Below are 18,175 nucleotides of genomic sequence, written 5' to 3' on the forward strand. Positions count from 1 at the left end.
AAAGAGTGGAAGGATGGCAAGATTGTGCCATTTCATAAAAGAGGTGAGAAAACTCAGGCATCAAACAATAGGCCTATCTGTGTGTCAGGTGTTGTAGTTAAGTTGTTGGAGAAGTTTGTGAGAACTAGGATCCAGAATTGGGTTGACAACAATGGTATTATCTTTGATGGACAGCATGGATTTGCTAAAGGGAGGTAATGTTTTAGTAATCTACTTATTTATTATAATAAAGTGACTGCTTCCATGGACAGAGGAGAAGGATACACAGTAATCTTAGATTTACAAAGGCTTTTGATAGATTACTGCATGATAAGTTTTTAGTCAAACTGGAGTGGGTGGAGTTGGATATTAGATTGGTGCATTTGATTGGAGACTGGCTATCTGATAGGTATCAACAAGTTGTGTATGGGGGAGCGATATCCAGGAAAAGGAAAGTTACTAGTGGTGTGTCTCAGAGGTCTGTTTTAGGGTCATTGCTGTTTAACTTGTATAGTAATGATATTGGTGAAGATTTGGATGGAGATATTCAGTTGTTTGCAGATGATGCAAAGTTGGGATGAACCATGAAGAGTAGAGAAGATGTTGTGGCCTTACAAGAAGACTTGAATAAATTGAATGATTGGGAATGGGGATGTGAGTTCAATGTTGCAAAATGTAAGGTTTTAAAATTTGGAAAACAAAAATGGGATGCAGAATTTATACTTAGTGAGAATATATTGTCGGAGGTGGACGAAATAAGAGATCTGGGGTTGATAGTGGATAAGGATCTGAAATTTAGGGGATACATAGCCAAAATGGTGAAGACAACACAAAGGCTTCTGGGAATGATGAGAAGGATACTGACTTGTAGAAGCAGGGAGATTCTTGTTCCATTGTATAAGGCTTTGATTAGGCCACACATGGACTATTGTGCCCAGATTTGGTCACCTGGTTTTCAGAAGAATGAAGAGATGTTGGAGAGGGTCCAGAGGCAACTGACTAAGGTAGTTTCTAACCTCTGAAATATCGAATATGAGGAAAGATTGAGAAGATGCAACCTGCAGAGTCTGGTGGACAGGAGGAGGAGGGAAGATATGATAGAGACCTACAAGTTATTAAGGAGTTGTTATAGGATCAAAGCTGGAAAGGTTCTACAAAAAATAGTGGGAAATCAGGGGAGAACCAGAGGTCATCCCTGGAAGCTGTATAAGGAGGGTGTGAGTACGGGAGCGAGAAGCAGGTTTTTTTCATGCAGAGTTGTGAATGATTGGAATGCCTTGCCTGAGAGTGTGGTGTCTGCAGAGTATTTGAATGTGTTTAAAGCACAGTATGATGAGCTGTGTGTGTGTTTGATAAAAGGACCTCCTAGGTGAGTCTTTGACTCCATGGGTTCTTGGGTAATAATAATAATAAAAACAGATTCCTGTGGCACTCCACTAGTGACCTTCCTCTTTTGGGATACCACTCCTCCATATATAACCTGCTGATATCTGTCTGACAGCCAATCAGCTGTCTAACTTACTAGTCTGTTATCTACCCGCATCTGTTTTAGTTTAGCTACTAGTTTATCATGTGGCAGTTTATCAGTTACCTTTGAAAATTCCAAGTACACCATAGTGTACCACCAAGTATACCACCATATATGTATCACTTTATCAAGTGAATTTGTCACCTTGTATAATATGTAAACAAACTGCATAAATATGACCTCCCCACTAACAAACTTATGCTGACTATCATAAAGAAGACTGCTATTATCAAACCACTTCTGAATCCTAGTCCTCGCCAACTTCTCTAATACCTTAACAACAATCCTAGACACACAGATTGGCCTATAATTTGTAGCCTTAGTCATCTGTCCTTCAGGACTCACCCAGTTGCAAGGCTCATGTTAAATAGTTGCGCTAAAGGTATGATTAATTCCATAGAGCATTCCCTTAAGATGTGGTGATATACTGTCAAATCCTATTGCCCTATTAATATCAAGTTTACTTAATTCCTCATATACTTCCTACTCATTCACCATCAGTCCCTCCACTGCCATACATTCTACACTCCAGCTTTTCCTGAGATTGCTATCACAAAGATGAAATACACTAATAAACTGATCATTGAATAATTCAATTATATCCTGTGCACTTGTTACCGATCTTCCAGTGTCATCACTAGCATCATCTTCCCATAGTCGTTTTTCCTTCTACCTGCCACATATCAAAAGAACTCGCTAGGATTTTTCTTAGCTTGATTGGCTAACTTCATCTCATACTTCACTTTTGCTGCCTTCACCAACAGAGTTATCATCCTGGCCTGCTATTTATACTCTTCATGCAACCAATCATTATCAACATTCATCCTGTGTTGCCTCCACAGTGCCTTTTTCTTCTTCTTCCAAATTTCACGCTTCATTCATTCAGCCATTTTACTCCTACCTTATTTAGTCTTTTCACCTTTGGGATATACTCAGATACTGCTGCTGTTAAATAGCTTTTGATCAATACCCAGACAGCATCTTATCCTTCTCACTCAACTCCTCTTTCCATGCTATAGCTCCCAGTGTCTCCTAAGCTTTTCATAATCACCAGCCTTGTAGTTCCACATATATTCCTTCTTTATAGAAGTTCTCATGTGACTGGCTGCAAAACCAGGTGATCACTTCATGGTCACTCTCACCAACTGGGGGAAGATGACACTCCATTCACAATCACATCCTCTGATGATATAACTAGACCCAAGACTCTTAACCTTCATGTAACCTCTGTTGCATACTGCCTAAGATTGTTGTCCATTAAGAACTCGAGAAATTCATTCTCCTTATTCCCTGATGCTATCTCTTCATTCCAATCAATAGTTGAAATCACTTATAATGATTTCAACTATTAATTGGATTACCCTTTGCTTGCTTGCTATGCTAAGTTGCCTATACATTTCTTTGTCTACACCTTTCACATTCCCTGGTCTGCAGCAACACCCCACCAAATATCTCATTCCATCAACCTCCACTTTACACCATACTGCTTCAAAACCACTGCCAATTTTTTCTCCTTATATCTCAACTTTGTGCAGACATAATTCCACTGCCATCATCAGCAGCACTCCCCCTCCCTTTCTGCCTATCCTATCTTTGAAAAAAAAACATCATATCCCACCATTCTATTCCCATGAAGATGTCATTCTCACCAACTCTGTTTCATTTCACTTATTCCAACTATTTTCAGGCACATAAAATCAATGCAACAATTTCATCTCTCTTATTTCTGATACTCTAGGCATTCATAAATAAACATAACAATTCATTTCTTGGTCTATAACCAGTCCTACTCATGCTGTTCCCCATCTGTGACTTCTCCACACCTGCTCCTATCTGAAAATCTTCTGCTCCACATAGCTCCCCAAGACTGAACTCCCCATGTAGTCCTGACCATTCCATTTCTATGCTGATCATACACATATGTGCATTCATTACAACTTTCAGAATCCACTCTTGTTACTCAATGTCTCCCTGGCCCATCCCATTTAGCTGTCCAACTTGCATTCCTGTTCTCGTATTCTCTTCTCAATTCACAACCACCTCATTCTCACATTTTGGAAAATGTTAAATGCCTCAAAGAAAGGCACCTCATTCTCAACTAGTCCACTCTCCTGCTTATTCACATCACCTTTGACTTTGACACTGATACCTTGTCTGCATCACTCATGACACTTCCTTCCAACAGCAAAATGACTTACTCCAAAACAATTTAGATGCAGTCCATAGCTCTTATCCAGTTCCATTCATCCCTCAAACTTGTCACACATGTTCACAAACTGCACTCATTTCTCTTCACACATTTCTGTTAACATTCCATTCAAGATCTTTGCTCTTCATCACAATGCATCATTGTCATACCTGGGCAAAACACAAACTATCCTTCCTACCACATTGCTGTCTTTAACTCTCCTGATATCCAATTTCGCATTCCCCTACCATGCCCAACCAAATAATTCCATCTCGACCACAACCACTAACTCTATGGCATGCTTACTTCTCATATCCAGTGCCTCAATCACCCTGTTCATTCTCCCTTCTGGAAAACATATCTAGTGCACCCTCTCATCCACCACACCTTTTATGATACAATCTCCATATGGTACTATTCTTGAGCCATTTGCTACTTCTTTCTCTCCACTTCATTTTTTGCTCCCACACTTTTCTGTTCACATTCACTATATGTTTAATTTCATTCTGTACACGTCCAACATGCAACTGGGGAAGAACAGAGGGCTTCCACAAGTAGAACTAGTTTTTATGATGTGTCTAGGTCAAACCCGGAAAGAAGCTTGGTCACAGATGTTGCCGGCTGGAAAAGGGAGGCTCCCTGTTTCACAAAAAAACCACAGGATTGGAACTTGGAATGTTAGAAGTATGAACCAAAGTAAGCTGGAAATAATAAAGATGGAAATGGAGCACAATAAGCTGGATATATTAGAAATAAGTGAACTTAGATGGACAGGAATGGGCCATTTTCAGTCAGGGGACTATATGGTGCATTACTTGGGGTATGAGACAAGTCGAAAAAATGAAGTATCTTTCTTACTCAGGAAAAAGATGGTTAGGTATGTATTAGGTTATAATCCAGTGAATGACAGAATCATTTCTCTCAGAGTGAGTGGACATCCAATGAATATGACCATCATTCAGGTTTATGCACCTACTACAGAGGCATCAGAAGAAGACATTGAAGAATTTTATGGCAAGTTACAAGAAGTGATAGATGCAGCACCAAAGCGAGATTTATGGCTACTTATTGGAGATTGGAATGCAAAAGTGGGAAAGACTGAAGAACAAGGAATAACAGGTCGTTTTGGTTTAGGTATTCATAACACTGCAGGGAAGAGACTAGTTGAATTCTCTGTTTGTTGCAAACACCTGCTTTAAACAGCACAAAAGAAGATTGTACACATGGGTATCACCTGATGGACAACACAGAAATCAAATTGACTATATACTTGGACAAAGAAGACGGAGAAGTGCAATTCAGTCTGTCAAGACTTTTTGCAAACTGTGGAACAGACCATGAGTTATTAGTGGCTACGATACATGTGAAACTACAGAAACTGAAAACAACACAAATGTCTATCAGATATGATCTTGGAAACATACCAGTTGAATACATTATTAGCATACAGAACAGATTCAACACACTCAATTTGTGTGAAAGAGAACCAGATGAACTATGGGAAGAAATTAAAGATATATTTAAAACAGAAGCAAAGAAGAATATTTCAACAGTTTGTAAGAAGAAGTCCAAATGGCTGTCAGAAGATGTCATCAAAACTGTTCAGGAAAGGAGGAAAATGAAGGCCACAGGAAATTTGCAGCAAGTACGGCATTTGAATGCAGAGTTTCAATGAAAAGCCAGAAGAGACAAAGAAAAATACTTTAACCAGGAATGCCAACAAATAGAAGACCAAAACAAGAAAGTAAAAACAAGAGATCTTTTCAAAAAGATCAGAGACCTAACAAGGAAGTTTAGTGCCAAGGTGACAATGTTGAAAAGTAAACACAAAGGATATAAGGATATCACACAGAAGCTGCAGACATCAAAGAAAGATGGAAAGAGTATACAGAAGCCCTTTACAGAAAGGACTCCAAAATTACTGAGAAATTTGAAGAGCAGGATTATACACAGGAGCCAGTACCACTGGAGAGTGAAGTGAGGTGGGCATTGCAACAGCTATCCAGTAAGAAAGCATCAGGAGGAGATGGAATACCCATTGAGCTGCTCAAAGCCCTGGGAGAAGAGGCAGTTAAAATTTTAATAGCTCTATGTCAGCGAATTTGGATCACAACTACATGGCCTAGGGAATGGAAAAAATCGGTTTATATACCTTTATTGAAAAAAGGCGATGCAAGAGAGTGCAAAAATTACAGAACTATAGCATTGATTTCTCATGCAAGTAAAGTCTTACTTAAGATCATTCAGAAAAGACTGGAACCATTCATGAAGAGAGAAATGCCAGATGAACAGGCAGGATTTTGAAAAGGCAGAGGAACAAGAGATCAAATCGCCAATGTGAGATGGATAATAGAAAGAGCACAGGAATATCACAAGAATGTCTACCTTCGTTTCCTTGATTATAGCAAGACTTTTGACTTTGACTCTATAGATCATGTGAAACTGTGAAATGTGTTAAGAACAATGGGCGTCCCAGAGCATTTCATTATCCTTCTGAGGAATCTTTATTATGAACAAGAAGCTACCGTCCAAACAGATCTTGGAGAAACTGAGTATTTCACAATAAGTAAAGGGGTGCGACAAGGATGTATTTTATCTCCGTACCTGTTTTTAACTTGTACAGTGAATACATTTTAAGAATGGCAGGGCTGGAGGAGTCTTCAGTTGGAATTAAAATTGGCAGAAAAAATATTAATAATTTGAGGTATACAGATGATACCACCTTGCTAGCAGAATGCAATGATTTGAAGGCACTTATTATGAAAGTTAAAGAAGAAAGTGCTAAATATGGTCTTAAACTTAACCTCAAAAAGACAAAAGTTATGGCAACATGTGAACTTAATGATTTTGAAGTAGATGGGGAGAAAATGAAAGCAGTTAACAATTTTGTGTTCCTAGGATCCCGAATTGATAAAGATGGTTATTGTACTGAAGAAGTTAGAAGATTATTACTTGGAAGGAAAGCAATGACAAATTTAAGCAAGATCTTTAAAGATAAAGATATTAGTCTCACAACAAAAATCAGAATCGTAAAAGAAATAGTATTCCCTGTGGTGCTGTATGGATGTGAAAGTTGGACCCTGAGAACGAGTGAAAGAAGGAAGATAGATGCATTTGAATTATGGATTTGGAGATGCTTACTAAGGATACCATGGACTTCAGAGCAAACCAATAAATCAGTGATAGACAGAATAAAGCCAGATTGCTCCCTTGAAGCTATAATCATCAAGCAAAAATTGTCATACTTTGGACATATTATGCGAGCAAATGACAGTCTGGAGAAGATGACGATGTTTGCAAAAGTTGATGGAAGCAGTAGAAGAGTAAAGCCAAGAATTAGATGGGTGGATGGAGTTAAAGAAGCAACTGGAGTGCGGTTGGAGGTTCTGAAAGACATGGTCAGGGACAGATCGGAATGGCGAGTGTATGTTCGTGGAGTAGCCAGGAGTCGGAAACGACTCGATGGATCATAACACACACGTCTCATTTCATTCCTCATCTTAATCATTTCATTCTTCAACTCTTGCATTCCAGCTATTGCTCTGTCAGACAGACTTTCTTTCTTTTCCACAGTCATGGCAGCTCTTGCTTCATCAGTCAGGTACACATCCACTTCTGTAATTACACAGTTTTCTTCTTTTATTCATTTTGATATTTACAATTACATTCTCCACACTCATATTCTCGTGCTCACTCTTCGAGCTATCATTCTTAGTCTTACATTGACCATTGTCTTTTGCATTTCATCTGGTATTCTTCACTTCAGGTTCCTGACTTTCATTCAAATCACTGCAATCCATTAACATATCACACTTTCTACAACTTCACTTCTCTTGTTTAATCTCTCAACAAACACATCTGCCAAATTTGCCCATGCATTCATATTACATTCCTGGCAATGAATCATCTTGGTAAAATTCACATCACTCTACACACTAAGTTTTCATGCCATTAGTCTGGATGACCTTGTTCATAATACCATTTTTGTCTCTGTTAAACTGTCATTCTGAAAAAGTGCTTCAAATTGATTAATAAGAAACAAACATGCCACATTCAATCACAACCAAACCAGACTAAAATTACATTACACTAAAGTTATAATACGTTGCTAAAAATTACATTAATGGACAGACAACCATTAACCCTTTGACATATAAATTATTTTTAAAGTTGGCTCTAAATTCGTTTGAAATTGACATGAACTTCGTAATGTCTGCGATATGTCAAAATCAATTTTGGTGCAATAAACAAAAGACGTGTCACAGACGTCTTTGTATGAAATTCGTTTGAAATTGACGCGAACTTCGTAATGTCTGCAATACATCAAAATCAATTTTGGTGCAATAAACAAAAGACTTATCACAGACATCTTTGTATGTTAATGGGTTAATGGCAAAAAAAAAAAAAAAAAAAAAAAATTGTGTGAAATTTTTACATTTCACACAATTTTCTGATGCAGTTAAAAATGCAATATATATATATTATGGATCAGTTAAAAATTTAATCTTCTGATGTACACTGAGCCTTTATAGCCTCAATTGGTATAGATCAACACTTTGGTTGGTAAGATCTGAGTTCGAATCATGTCTATGATGTGAGGAACCTTAATCAGGTGTTTTCAATCAAATGGTGAGTTAGCCTGTCTTGTGTGGAGGACTTTTTCTCCTGGAAACTTGGGTTATTCATCCCTCAAAATAGACAAACTGGCCAGAAAAAAACACATGCAATATACAGATACAGACACTATAGAAATAAGGATTAACCATCCTATTCTGTTGGATGTAGTAAAGTATGGGTGGTTATAAGCGTAAATCAGTAAAGAAAGATGTATACTACACTGACAAAGTCATGGAAAGTGTAGCAGGTCATAAAAATGACCTGCTGTTTTGGTTAGGCTATGAAATATGAATTTTAATTCATGCTTTATCTAGGTAATTATGTAATACATAAATATTCTACAGAATAACTACATAGTTCTAGTTATTAGCAAAATGTTGCAATGGTCCATTACATTTGTAAAATAAAGAATTTGATTTTCACTTTCCTAAATTTATAAGTCCAATGAATACAAATGAAGAATGTAATAGTAAAAATAATATGTCAATGCAAATAAGTGCAAAACCCAGTTAATTAATCATAGTTAATAATTCTCAATATTCAGTTTTAGAATTTCACTTGGTTATACTATAAATTAAAGATACCAAGAAATTATATTCTTGGATGGTATCTCACCTTATTATTAAAATACTCTGAATTAGAGATAGTTGTTAAAAGTTTCTTTTACTTGGTTATACTATAAATTAAAGATAACAAGAAATTATATTCTTGGTTTAAGAGTATTTTAATCTATTTTAATAATAAGGTGTGACACCTCACCTTTTGGCTACTCATATATGAAAATATGACTTCTGCATTACTTCAACCTTGATATCACCTCTGGGTCTGGTTCCCACTGATGAGCCCTCAATAAAGGTCAAAACCAGTCTGGGTAGTGACCCTTCCCATAATGCATAACATTATACATGTCCGTAAGGATATGTGCTTTGCATTATGGGATACTAAGGCAAGCGATGTGTAGTCATTACCCTCTATATATGGGTTGTTCCAGTCCTGAAAATTTGGGTGCAAACTTTGTTTGCTTACACTTGGATAAAGGATTAAACCAAAAATATAATTTCTTGGTATCTTTAATTTATAGTATAACCAAGTGAAAAAATTTCTATTCAGAGACTATATTATACAAATGAATGTTTCTAATAACTTCCACTGCATGTTTATTATTTAACTAGCATTTGTGTTCACTTTTGAAAGAAAAAAGTTTAAAAATTCTATCGATTTTTGAAGCACAATAAGTTTTATTTCTCTAATTATTTATTAACCATATTATCTATGATATGGAGATGAGCAAATGGAGAGAAAAACTGAAATAAAAAGTATTTTGCATCTCACTGTCCATTAAGTATTTGCTGTTGCTGTTAAGTATTTTTTTTTTTTGTTATTTCCTAAACAGCATTTATTTCCTTTTCACTCAATTCCAATTACTTTTAGGTCTATAACCAGTCCTACCCAAGCCACTCGTTGGCTGTGATTTCACTGCCACACCTGCTCTGACCCAATCACTTTTATCATCACTTACCCTGTAGTGATCAGGGTGGGCTAAAAAGTTTGAATTTCTTCAAAACCTCTGCAGACCAAATTATTACAATTTGAAGAAACATATGGATTAAAGGGTTTTAAGATATGTTTTTTCTTGTGGTTATATCAGTTGCTTTAATTTCGTTTTTGTTCGTGATGTTTATCAGAACTTTTCAACCCCCGTCATATATTTCCTCAAGTCTCAACTCTCACACTCCTATCCTGATCCATTCCATTCCTATGCTGATCATCCCCACACATACATTCACTACTACTTCCAGAACCCACTCTCCCTATGCCATGTCCACCCGACCCCTTCCCCATTTTTCCCGTTCCTCTTGAATTCCAGTACTCTCTTCATCTCTCATACTACCATTTTGATAGACAAGTACCTCTTCTGTTCCACTCTCCCAATCTTTCGCTTCACTATTGTGTTTAAGCACATAGCACTCAACCAGATAGTTGAAGAAACAATTCAAATTATAACCAAAAACAGAAAATACAAGCCAAATCCCTTCTTTGTCCAATAGTTGACAGTATAGACAACCCATCTATAAACTGGATAAACATTTATCCAAATTACTTTCCTCTCTCACAGACAACTCTCCTTCATATATAAAAACTCTCTTTAGTTTAAAATATCAATAAAAAAAAATTTAATCCTGACAGATTCTGATTATATGATTAGCTTTGACATTACTTCACAATTTATCTTTCACAAGAGACCCTTGACCTTATTAAGCCAGATTTCCCTTTTTGAGATATTTGAGTTATTCAGATTCACCATTTATTCTGGTTATTTTTCATGGAAAGGAAAAATATACAAACAGCTAGATGTGACTGCAAGGTGTCCCAACAACACACACACACTAGCCAATTTCTATATGAAACAATTTGACAAGCAAGCACTCAACACAGTTATATATAAAGCTACATAGATAATGTGTTTGCTATTTGGCCTCATGGCCTAGACACATTAGATACATTTTTAGCACATCTAACAGTCAACATCCAAAAATACACTTCACAAAAGAAAATAAAAGAAACCAGCAACTGTTTCACCTTTATAGACAAGCTAGTGACATGACTACCAACTGGTTTATTATTCTTTTCCGTTTACAGAAAACCCACACATATAGGAAGGTATTTACATAAATCATACCATTCCACCCAAGCCTAACAGTATGGCATCCTCAAAACACTTACATAGAGAGCCAAGGCTATTTTTTCACATAGCATAGCCCTTGAAACTAAACTCAGATGCCTTTAAAACTCTTTTTTAAGCCAACAGCAACAACTTTTTTAAAATACTGCACACCCTTCCATCCCTCCTGCACTCAACACACAACATCACAGCAAAACTATTCCCATCTCTCATATTCAAGGTACATCATAAATGATAGTAAAATTCCCTGCAAATATAATCTCCGTGCTACTTTCAAACCACTCATTTAGCTAGTTACCTTCATCCTCTTGTATATCCTGGCATGTATAAAGTTCCTTGTGCCTGCAGTTTAGCCTATTTTGGACAGACTAGTAGATCTGTTAATGTCTTCTTTGAAGAACACAGAAATTACATCTGTGATCATCTGTATGGCAAGTCAGGACTCTGTATATTCCTTCACATAGGATTAAATGAAAGAAGACATCTTTGATAAATAGTAGTTGCTAGAGGTCTTAGGGACTATTTTTAGAAGCAGCATTAGTTCTTTTCTGTTACAATGCATATTGTTTCTATAACTATCTAGTTGAGTGCCATGTGATTGCCACAGTTGTAAGTGTGCTGATAATACTGGGTAGAAAGCCAGTGAAATATTAATAATTCACTAAATTAATTATATATTTTTACTTCTTGGTGTTGCTTACACCATGAAACAATGTTATGAATAAACACCAACACTTAAGATTTTTTATAGGTTGTTTAGTCAGCCATTCCTTGTTTTATACCTGATTATATTTACACCAGTCACAACTTAAGACCTCAGCTCCATGTGCTGGGATTGACATCACAGGATGATCCGGAATCTTTGAATTCCAAACTTTAAGGGTACCATCAGCTGCAAAAGAATGAAAAATCAAAATGACATTGGGCTATTTGAACCTATTCAAATATAAATTTCAATTCATTAAAAATATTCATTTATTTTTAAAGTAAAATATTATATATGCTGTTCACTAGCATGCAAGCACTTTATCTATCATTGCAAGATAAGGTATATATGCTTCTCAGCTAGCAGTAGTTGTCAAAGTTTGCAGTTCAATAATTTGGTATTATCTCTTTGATTTATTCATACATGATACTGTAAACAAAACTGGAGTGTTTGTATCTGACTCTTATTTGTGCTGTATATCAAAGCCCTCTTACATTTATGTTTTGGCAGGAGGTTTAGTCTACAACAATATTACATACCAGCTTGAGAATAAATGTTTACCTCTACGATACATATGTAATGACATTATCATGCTCTCTGACAATCTCTTTGTCATTACAGCTATAATTTTGACTTCTCACATTAATGTGCATGTCTAAATTCTCATGCAAACCCTTTGATATACCTAGTTTAGCCAACTATTTACACTCTTTCACTGAACAATAGTTTCTCAAAGTATTTTAACTCTAAATCCATCCTGCAAATATACAAATCTTTTCACTCATCAAAATCACTGCATGCTATTTCTCCTACAATATTAAATCATTTGCAACCACAGTTCTTAATTTCAGTTCACTCATATCATATGTCAGCATTAAACATACAACCTGATTTTTTTTTTTTTTTATTATTATTATTATTCTTTTTTTCTCATTCAACTTCTCTAATACTATACTTATTTTATTTCATGTCATTTGTTCTGACCAATAAAATAATTTCTTCCACTTGCTCTACTGTTGCTTATGGCCTTAGTTGCATCATGAATCTTCAACACTGGAAAACACATTTTTCTTGCTTGTTCATCCAGCAAACTTCCTAATCATGGAATCACTATATAATTTTTCACCAGTTTTGGTTTCTTTTGAATCTTAAACACTAGAAAACACATTTTCATTGCTTGTTCGTCTAGTGAATACCCCTAATCATGGAATCACCACACATCACTATATTCTATATCACCAGTTTCGGTTTTTTCATACCCTCCATTATTTCTTTCATTCTTTTCTCTCTTACTTTTCCCACTACTTGCAAAGCATTTTTTCCAACCTCAAGATTTCTAACATTGTACCAAATTCTTTCAGTGCTTCCATACCAACATTCTCATTCTTGTCACTCAGACACCTCCATTCAATGTCTGAATTATTTTTCTCATGTTATGACCTGCCATGTCAGTTCATTTGAATTCCTGCACACATTCAATCCCATTCCTCAATTTGTTTAATCAGCACACCTTTATGGTAATCTGGCATCATCACCTCCTTTCCCCCAGAAACTTTCTCCTTTTCACGTCAAAAACAGATCTTAAACAGATTTTAAAATCATAAGGTAAACCAGTCATCTCTGCTTTCTTTCATCCTTTTATCTCCTTTAAAGTTTAAAAATTTATTTTTCTTTCTACATGAAAGACTATGAAAAAAAGAACAGTCATTAATAATGAAAATAATTAGGAGCTTATAGAGCTCAGTCAGTTTTGATGATATCCTTTGGTTGAAAAGGCCTGGGTTTGAATCAGGTCTAGAACATGAAGAACCTTTATCAAGGCTTTCAAGCTATAGGTAAGTAAGCCAGTCTCATATGGAAGTGGCAAGGTTTTCCTTCCAGGAAACTCTGGTTTTTCACCCCTTAAAACAGGCAAACCAATCAGAAGAAAACACACACACACACACACACAATTGACCATCATAATACACTATGCAAGATAGAATTAACCACCCTATCAGAACATTGATTAGGTTTAAAATAAGACAAGTTACTTAGCAATGACAGGCCACTTAGCTTAGTATGCAAGGAAAGATTGGATGATAATAATCTAGACAGTTCTTTAAGGCCAATGAACTCTGTCCAGACTGGCTTTAATAACCATAATTTCAGGATGAGGCAGTTAGCCTTATGACTAGATATAGTCTTGGTTTATAATCATTTAATCTATTTCAAAAAAAAAAAAAAAGGGTCATTAATATATATATATATTAGTGCATAAATTGTATGTGGTCTCTCATCCAGCTTGTCTGGTTGTGGGATAGAAAATCCAAGTTTCCAGGTTGGGGAAGGGGGAAAGAACCCTACTATCTATGATTATGAGACTGGCTAATTCACTTTCAATTAAAAAGCCCTGATCAAAATTCTTCATATCCTAGATGGGAATCGACCTGGGTCCTTCTAAGGGCTTTGCTAAAACTGACTGAGCTGTGGAGGCTCCTGAATTGAAATAAAACTGTTAATCAAAGACTTAGAAACCATAAATATGAGTTCTGAGAAAAATCAGAGAAATGAACAGAGAAGCATATTAAAAATAAAGATATTAGGAAGGAACTTGACATTCTTATCATTTGAGAATATGTGTGCAGAACTAGTGGCACACTCAGGATTTAATCTTGGGGGGGGGGGGAGGGGGGGAGTTGAGTAGACGATTTGAGAATACACACTACGCATTGCATACGACCTATGACTGAGCATCTGCAATGATCTCCAATTCATAAGTAGTACAGAAATTAGAAATAGAAGACACAATGCAACATAAATAAAAAAAAAATGAATTTTAATTAGGAAAAGATTTTTGGAAAATTTTCCAGTGTTTTTTCCTTTTTCTTTTGGAGGAGGCTAGGGCCCCTTGGCCCCCTCCCTGGATGCACCACTGTGCAGAACTAATCTAAGATGATATAGTCACTTAAACAGAATGCGAGAGGGAAGATTAGCAAATTAGCAAACCAGGTGTTGGATGACAAGATGGCAGGAAAAAAAGACCCAGAAAAGGACCAAGAACTAAGGGGATGATGCATTTAGAAGTGAAGTACATCAGAAGACTGATATATGAGATATGACATTATTGGAGGCTTCGAAAATAGCAGATTGATCTAAACAACAGTCTCCCCTTTTTGGATACTTTAATACATCGCAACTATGAATTTTCTGTTTACAGGAAGCCATCCTTTACAGACAGATATATCTGCACATCTTCACATCATCCTTCATAAAAAATAGATATGATCAAAAGCCTTGTGCACTGAGCATGCACAATTTGTTTTTCTGAGTCTCTTCTATTAGAAGAATTAAATAAGATAAAACTTACTCTATTACTTAATTGATACAGCAAGACCTTGATATAGAAAATATTTGATAATTATCATCCCTCTTCCAGATTGCAATCTGATGTTAAAAGGATCAGCATACCCTACCTTAAAGGAACATCTGAACAAACAGCAAAGACCCTTCACAGATATATAATTTGTATACCACCTTCAAACTAGCCCAGAAATTGTGATCTTTCTTACAACCTATCAAAGATACATTATCACCTCTATCTTTGACTGGTGCTTATTAAATATCGTGTCTGTGAGCAATGTATTTTGGACAGCCTGGCTATTCTGCTACTATTAGGATTGAAGAACATTAAGATTATAAGTTTTTGGAATCTGAAGGTTCAGGCCTTGTTTCTCATGCCATCAACACTAGACATAGAGTTCACTAGAACCATACCAAGATGCTACACTTCAGTAGGTTCAAATCTGATAGTTTAATTTTGTGAATTATGCAAAGCCCTATGCCACTGTTCTAATCTCAACTGGACAGACTATATGACTATCTCTAAGTTTTGGGAAGTAACTGCTGTTAATTGTTTATAATTTTTTAAAATTAATTAATTAATTATACATCTATTCCAACATCTCTGAACACTAATAGTGTTTCCTCCTACTGTACAGTTATGACTGAGATGTGATATTATATGCATGCCATATGACTCATTCTTGTATTCAGAATTTAAATGTTGTTACCAGTTCTTCTACCTTCTCCCTGAAAGAAGCTCATGATATATTGAGCAAAATATATAGGACTAATAAATTATATTTAGTTTTTCCCTTACATGTGCAAGTCATTATTTAAAAATTATATCATGAGAAAAAATAATGGCGAAATATGGATATGGAGAAAGCAATGAAAGAGGAGAAAGATTGCCTGAATTTGCCTTGAAGCATGACATGGTAATTTGCAACACAAAATTCCAAGAAAAAAGACTGCAGGAAGTGAATGGTAGTAATCACTTGGTGGAAGAATGAAGAATAGAGCCACATCAGTTCAGTAAGGACATTGCAAGGAGCAAACACTAAATCGGATCATAGCTTAGTGATTGCCAATATCAAGCTGAAACTCAAGTGAGAAGTGAAAGCACGATTTCAGAGTCAGAGAAAGACATGATGACACTGAGTGAAATCCATTATGGAAAGAGAAATGGAAGATAGACAACAGAGTGGTGTCTGCAATCAAGAGCAGTAGAAAAAAAAAAAAAAAAAAAACAGTCCCAGACAGAAAAGCCAAGAGGTGAATCTCACATAAGACATTAAAGATAATTCAAGAAAAACAGAAAGACATCAAATATTAGGAGAGAGATTTCTGGGAAAAATGGATGAACAGTATTGAGCAAAATGCAATGAAGAAAGAAGGCAGTTAGAAGAGACAAATCAAAATGGCTAGAGGAACAATGTGTGATATTAATAAATACTACAGTGAATACAGAACAAGAGATCTAGCACTCTCAAACCCTAGTATAGTCCATCACTTGATGCCTGTAATTATTTCTTAACTGCATAAATTCCATTTCCTTCCTCCAGTGTGTGTCCTTTCCTCCTTCCAATCTATGTTCCCATAGTTGAAGTCCCCTATAATAATTACCTGCCCTCCACTCATTGAGCTTATTTGCCAATGCATACTATCCCCATCATCCTTTCCACCTCCTGCTCTATAAAAGCAACCAGCTGTATATTTTGTTCTGCTGGCCACTATCTCAAACCAAATGGCCTCAAATGTGCTGTTTTTCACTGGCCTCAGTTAAACTCCTGCTCTCTTTGGTTGCAGTTCATCAGCTATCATAAATAATACTCCTCCTAACCACTCTTTTCTCTCTATTCTCCCTGAAAACACTATACAGTTCACATTCTGTCCCACTAACTGTATCATCTTCTGCCAGTTATGTCTCACTAATATCTCACTTTGGTCAGGATGAATTAACCATTACCAAACACTCCTCGCCCTTGTTCTGAATGCCCTTGGCATCAGCATACATGAAGTGCAATATCTCCTTAGGCCTGCCGCTGTCCTTATGCTTTATGCTAACTACCTATTCTGGTTTGTTACCAGTGGTACTAACTTAAGCATTTTCTGGACATTCTTATACTCAACTGCCTCACTGGTATCTGTGTACTTGCTCAAAAGCATCTCTAAAAGCTCTAGTTTCCCTGATTTTGCACATCGACCTTCTTCCTTCAGCAACACTTTTTTCCAGACTCTGAACACCAAGTCCATTCAGATGCAAAACATCCTTCTTGTATAAGTCCTTTTATCTGTCAAACTCACTCCACACATCCACAAAGTCCATATTATCTCCTGAATAGCCTACATCAACTCATTCGCTATTATGGCCCTCTTTCTCACTCTTTTCTTTTGCTATTTTCAGTAACTCTTTCATGCCTTCTCTCATACCATTCTTTTCTCCTTTCAAATCATTCATTCCAGCCAAAACAATAAACTCTACACTAACAGCCTCACTAACATCATTAATTTTTGCATCCAGCAAGCACGATTTTGCACTCTCCATATACGACTTTCTCTTTAATTTATCCTTCTCTCATAGTCAAGCATTCCTTTCTCTTTCCCACACTTCTTTCTTTCTGTACTCAACTGAACTCACCAGATGTTTCTGCCTTCGCTCCAGCTCACACTTCGTCCTGGATAACACTCTGCAAAACTGCTTTATCTCCCTCATTACATCGAACGATTCATTCTTTACATTCATCATACTACTATTCTTTCAATCATTACTTTTACTCTCTCTCAATCGTGTCACTTTTAATCTCTTTCAATCCTGTCTTCTGTTACACACATTTTTATGCATATCCTCTGTTACGACTACTGCTTTAATCTCTTGGCTTGAACTGCAGAAAATAATTCGAAGGAAATTAAAGCTTTTTGGATATATCTACAGAATGGATAACAGTAGAAAGATCAAAATCTTGATGCCTGGTACAATGAACAGTATAAACAGAAGAGAACAGTCAAGGTAAGACTGGGTAGATAATGTAAAGGAGTAGTGTGGAAAGAGAGTGCAGGATTTGAGTCACCTGGCAATGGACAAAGAGAAATGCTAGAGAATGAAACAACAGATACTGGACCATAGGCACTGATGATTATCAACAGTGTTCA

At 36.2% G+C, this 18,175-nt stretch overlaps 1 protein-coding gene across 2 annotated transcripts in view; it reads right to left on the reverse strand.

Moving 5' to 3' along the window:
* Window positions 1-18,175, reverse strand: part of LOC150095928 (peroxisomal targeting signal 2 receptor-like) — a 110,698-nt gene that overhangs the window by 41,468 nt on the left and 51,055 nt on the right. For both annotated transcript variants that reach the window (XM_090409155.1, XM_090409154.1), the window contains exon 6: window positions 11,778-11,887. In XM_090409155.1, coding sequence (XP_090265281.1) covers window positions 11,778-11,887 — 110 coding nt within the window. The remainder of the gene's footprint in view (window positions 1-11,777; window positions 11,888-18,175) is intronic.

Source organism: Typopeltis vanoorti, chromosome 19, assembly GCF_054136105.1.
Source record: "Typopeltis vanoorti isolate ZY-2024b chromosome 19, IOZ_Tvanoo_1.0, whole genome shotgun sequence".
NCBI classification, from domain to species: domain Eukaryota; kingdom Metazoa; phylum Arthropoda; class Arachnida; order Uropygi; family Thelyphonidae; genus Typopeltis; species Typopeltis vanoorti.